A 5398-nucleotide genomic window follows, 5' to 3' on the forward strand; every position below is an offset into this window, starting at 1 on the left:
ATTTCTCATGACTGTTTAGACATTTCGTCACCTTGTGATTTTTATCTCCTGCAGGTCTCGCAGAGCAGCTTGGTATTCTCCCTACTAAGCTGGCGGCTGTAGTCCCTGTCCTGCTGAAACCTTCTCAAAATCAGCCACATAGTTACTGATGCTGGGATAGACTAGTGACGATCCTCCTATCAAATCATGCTTTTCTGATGGCCAGAAATGACATCTTTTATACCACAGTGACTGAAAAAGAAGTGGAACAATTTGGTTCTGCAAAAGAACATTCCAAAATCTTCCCTCGTGTAGTTTAATTATGGGGTTTTTGCTTGTGAACCTTTCTTTTACTGAATGCTGATAACAGTATAGTTAAAAAAAGACGTGATAGAAAGAAATTGATGCTGTTGCTCCAGCAGAGTTCCCGCTGACCCCCAGTAAAGTTTCCTGGGTTCTGTTGCAGTGAGAGATGGTCCCCAGTATAGTTTCTGTTGCAGTAGCAGTGTGAGATGGTCAGGCCAGCCTAGCCTGGGGCACCAGGCGTCCGATGGACCACGGGAGAGTCATGAAGCTCACCGTGGCGTGCAATAAGTGAACTCACCTGGTGCCCAGTTTGCCTGACCATTCTCCACTTCTGTAAGATAAGAGTGCATGTTTACTTGACTGGGCACTTTTGTTTGTTTGTGTTGTTCCTCCACAGGTGGGTTCCCATGTGGATGTGGCCGGGACGTCACCCTCCCATCGGCTTGTCCGCCAGCCTATTTATCACTAGTTCAAGCCCCGAAAAATAAAAAAATAAAAACATGATGCAGAAAAAAAAGAGGGAAGAAAAAAAATTAAATCAGAAAAAAAAGAAAATGATTAAAAAATAAGAGAAAAGTTAGAAGAAATAGAGACGGGGCTTTTTTGTTTTAGTCTTTTTATTTTCAATAAAGTTCCTGTAAATTGTAATCAGTTGTCGTTGTCTTGATTTGTCTCCTTTTCCTGATCACACAACAAACATCTGTGTACATTACATACTCCAATAAAACATTCCTGTCTGGTCCACAATAGTGGTGCCACCCTGCATATAACAGTCTGATCTGTTGTACACTGGGAACTGCACATATTTAATATTAGTACAGGCAGGCTGGCATGAGGGGTTAAATACAAGCACTCTCACTACACTTGCATCACTGCAGGGTTCCAAAGATAATCAGCGAATTTTAGAGATAAAGAACAAAGTTTCTTTTTGTGTATTTTGTCTTCTAAGTCATACATTGACGTATTATGCAATATCTAAATTATGAAAAATCTGAGAAAATAAAAAGTGATGCAGTGAACAACCTCAGCAGTGACACAAATGCAGTGAGAGGGAACCTTTAGGCCATCCTTGGACCGTAGACTAGATCCCCCAGTCAATGATACATGCCATGCAACATTCCCTGTCATAAAGAGACTTCCTATGATCCAACAGTGAACAGGACCATTCATAGTTACATGTACAACTTGGTCCATCACTTATCTGAAATCCCTAGTACACGACCACATCTATGTATAAAGCGTGACAACATCTGTAGGCAGTTAAGATACAGACTCTGTAACATTTCTTATACTAATAGTTACTGGTATTTACGTGTGGAACAGACTACATCAGTAAGTCTTCCTTGTGTAGTGGGACATGCTCCATGAGATTACATAAATGAGCTGAAATACTGTTGCAGGTAGCAGCTAGCTGCCAGAAGTTCCAGTATGATAAAGTACTAGGTGCCATAACTTAATATGGCATAGACTGATTAGCAAGCTATAGGCTTTTATACTGAGGTAAACAGCCCATCCAGGGATGTCCACTTCATCAGCAGCCAGAGTCTCAGCTGTCCTGCAGCATCATTCCATTCACAACCTTCTCAAACACCCTGGAGAGGCAACAAAACACTCTTGTGAGACACCCAATATGGAACAAAACGCTTGTGTGAGACAGTCTGCACAGACAACAAAATGCTCCTGTGAGACACTACAAAACAGGTGTGAGGTAGCAAAGAAACATTCATGTGACTCATTTTTGAGACACCCTGGGCAGGCAAAAAATGAAAAACGTGAGCAAGGAGGTTTTATCAAGCATAAAACCTTAGATAAAACCTCCTTAGTTAAAGGTCTACTACGCAGTTATTTGCGCTCAAATTTGAAATATTCTAGAGCTAAGAAATCTCAGATTTACTACTACTTTTTGGCACTTTTGTGTCATTATTTCACGTTTGCAACGTAGAGAATTAGCCTACAAACATTTCGTCCTACGCGGCTGTAACTTGTTGACCCTGCTAGTTAGACACTGGTGAGAATTCAAACAAGAATCAATCATCAACGGTTATTGGTCGGGAATTTCCGGTGAGTTCCGGGTGCGTACGAAAGGTCGCAGTGAACCATGTGACCAATCTCCGGGTAGGCTCCGGCAGACTCGGGACTACTTGGATTTCGTCGGTGAAGAAACAAAATGGCTGAAACCCATCGCGGGCGTGCAGATTCCCAGGTTTTCAAACGCGCTCGCACAGGGAAAATATCGACTCCTGACATGCCTTGAATAGTGTTCCGTAACGTGGTAGGCTTGATTCAACTAACTATATAAAGAAATGGCTGGAAAATGGATTTTTTGTTTTCAGTTTGAAGCGCAAATAACTGCGTAGTAGACCTTTAAGGTGGGACACCATGCACAGGCTACAAAGCATTCGTGTAATCTTTGACATGCGTTCACTTGATGCCCAAGCAAAGGACATCTGTGTAAAATTTTGAAGGAACTTAACTGATGTCCCCCCTCTAAACAGCAGTCCCACTAAGTAAATCCAGTGGTCCCACCTTTAATCTACACAGAAGATGTCTACATGTAACTACGAGGGCGGTTCAAAAAGTAATGCCACTGGTTTTATAACAGGCTCATGTTTTCATCGAATGAGTTGAAATTTGGCACAAATGTAAAAAAACTATATCCTCTTGAGATTGAGATATCTCAATTTGTGGTTCAGATTTTTATGACCAACTGAGATGATTTTAAGATGACCATACCCTTAAAAGCTTGTCAGGAGATCAGTTCCTCTAGATCTTACAATTTTAAAACTATTGTAGGAAGCTGAAATTTTACCTGTATAATAACAAATGTCTCTATAGATTACATGCTAAATTTTATGTGTGAACTCTCAATGGTTCATCTTTTACAGCCACTAGAATGGAGCGAGTTGCTATATTACAGACAGTTTGATTAAAAGCCAAATACGTGATTTGTTGAATAAAGGTTTTTGTAGACTGCTTTTCCATTAGCCAAAAGATGCGAAACTTGGCACAATCATTAACTGTTTCAATATCAAGATGTGTGATTTTTCTCAGTTAATAAAAAATTTTGTTATGGAAACTTTAAGCAGCCCACCCCTAAACCACTGTTAATTACGACCCTGACGACCTTACTTCACACCAGGAACGAAAAAATAATAAGTGATTGTATTTCCAAGATGAAAATAGGCATGTGGCTTATAGAGAAATGCAACTTTATACATGTGCAATTTTAGTTCCTTACCATAGCTACAATTTATTTAGAGACATCATCAATTGCACGTTAATTGACCCTCTAATTTCTTCCGACGGGATAACAAGGGTGTGGTCATCTTGAACTCAACTCAGTCACTCATAAAAATCTTAACAACAAATTGAGATATGTCAATCTCAAGAGGATATAGTCTTGTACATTTGTGCCAAATTTCAACTTATTCGATGGAAACATGAGCCTGTTATAAAACCAGTGGCATTACTTTTTGAACCGCCCTCGTATTGTAAGCATGCAGTCCCACCTGGATGTGATCCTGTCCCCCGGTGTGTAGAAGGGGTTGCACACCATGTCCGTGTAAGCGTTGTGCAACTTACGGAACATCTGGGAAGACAAAGGAGATCTTTTAACAACTTCCATGAGGTAACCATGATCTCTGTCAAAGTTCTTAAAGACAATATTCTAAGAAAGAGCGGAAGCACTCACTGTCCTGATCTCGTTGTCTCTGAGAGCGGTGTTGGACGACTCCACAACCACCACAAACTTGATTTTTGTGTTGGTCACGTAGCCATATCTGGGGATGCCGGTTAAGGAAGAATTCCCCAAATAATCTAATCACCTAAATCATGTGACTTTGCTGAAATCATTTTTCCAAACTGATCTCTATCTGTGCAGCACATGGCCCTCAGTCTACCTGAATAATCAGAAGTAGAGAGTGGTCATGGATTGATTCATTATACACTCTATAGTCCTCTGTGGGGTACAGCTAAGGACACACTGTAGGGTACAACTAAAGGATACACAAGTTGTAGTCCTCTGTAGGGTTCAGCTAAAGGACACACTGTACAGTAGTGACAGCTAAAGGATACACCTTATAGTCCTCTGTGGGGTACAGCTAAACCTAAAGGATACACCTTATAGTCCTATGTGGGGTACAGCTAAGGACACACTGTACAGTACAGCTAAAGGATACACCTTGTAGTCCTCTGTGGGGTACAGCTAAAGGATACACCTTATAGTCCTATGTGGGGTACAGCTAAGGACACACTGTACAGTACAGCTAAAGGATACACCTTGTAGTCCTCTGTGGGGTACAGCTAAAGGATACACCTTATAGTCCTATGTGGGGTACAGCTAAGGACACACTGTACAGTACAGCTAAAGGATACACCTTGTAGTCCTCTGTGAGGTACAGCTAAAGGACACACTGTACAGTATGTACAGCTAAAGGATACACCTTGTAGTCCTCTGTGGGGTACAGCTAAACCTAAAGGATACACCTTGTAGTCCTCTGTGGGGTACAGCTAAACCTATAGGATACACTGTGTGGAACAGCTAAAGGATACACCTTGTAGTCCTCTGTAGGGTTCAGCTAAAGGACACACTGTACAGTACAGCTAAAGGATACACCTTGTAGTCCTCTGTGGGGTACAGCTAAACCTAAAGGATACACCTTGTAGTCCTCTGTGGGGTACAGCTAAAGGACACACTGTACAGTATGTACAGCTGAAGGATACACCTTGTAGTCCTCTGTGGGGTACAGCTAAACCTAAAGGATACACCTTGTAGTCCTCTGTGGGGTACAGCAGCCCCAGGTACAGCTCCCGCAGGTCGTTGGTAGTTTTGCCGACGTTGTTGATTTTTTCCTCCACGACGTCCAGCGAGGTGTGGACCGTGTAGTGGAACTTCAGATCGTCTTCTGTGGGAATCGTCTGGATGTACAGGGGGTAGTTCTGGAGGGGGGGGGGGCGGAGGTTGGGTACATTCGTAAATACATACATTAGGGTAGGGGGTAGTTCTGTACGGAGCTGTTTGAAGCAAGTATACAAAAGTAACGGGTTCCGCACTGGTGTTCCAGTGCTGAATAAATGGGTCGAATCGGCCTCAGCACTGGTTTTCCAGTGCTGA

The 5398-nt window shown here is 42.1% G+C and overlaps 2 protein-coding genes across 3 annotated transcripts in view; one reads left to right on the plus strand and one right to left on the minus strand.

Annotated features, from left to right (window-relative positions):
• LOC118418057 (polyadenylate-binding protein 2-B-like) overlaps positions 1 to 933 on the plus strand; it is a 9654-nt gene extending 8721 nt beyond the window's left edge. For both annotated transcript variants that reach the window (XM_035823876.1, XM_035823877.1), the window contains one exon: positions 55 to 933. In XM_035823876.1, coding sequence (XP_035679769.1) covers positions 55 to 88 — 34 coding nt within the window. In that variant the 3' untranslated portion in view covers positions 89 to 933. The remainder of the gene's footprint in view (positions 1 to 54) is intronic.
• LOC118418058 (trafficking protein particle complex subunit 2-like protein) overlaps positions 891 to 5398 on the minus strand; it is a 9248-nt gene continuing 4740 nt past the window's right edge. Inside the window, exons 2-5 of the mRNA XM_035823878.1 lie at positions 5051 to 5223; positions 3977 to 4064; positions 3795 to 3874; positions 891 to 1877 (exon numbers count right to left, since the gene is read on the minus strand). Of these exons, the coding sequence (XP_035679771.1) occupies positions 1832 to 1877; positions 3795 to 3874; positions 3977 to 4064; positions 5051 to 5223 (387 nt within the window). The 3' untranslated portion in view covers positions 891 to 1831. The remainder of the gene's footprint in view (positions 1878 to 3794; positions 3875 to 3976; positions 4065 to 5050; positions 5224 to 5398) is intronic.

Source organism: Branchiostoma floridae, chromosome 6, assembly GCF_000003815.2.
Source record: "Branchiostoma floridae strain S238N-H82 chromosome 6, Bfl_VNyyK, whole genome shotgun sequence".
Taxonomy (NCBI): domain Eukaryota; kingdom Metazoa; phylum Chordata; class Leptocardii; order Amphioxiformes; family Branchiostomatidae; genus Branchiostoma; species Branchiostoma floridae.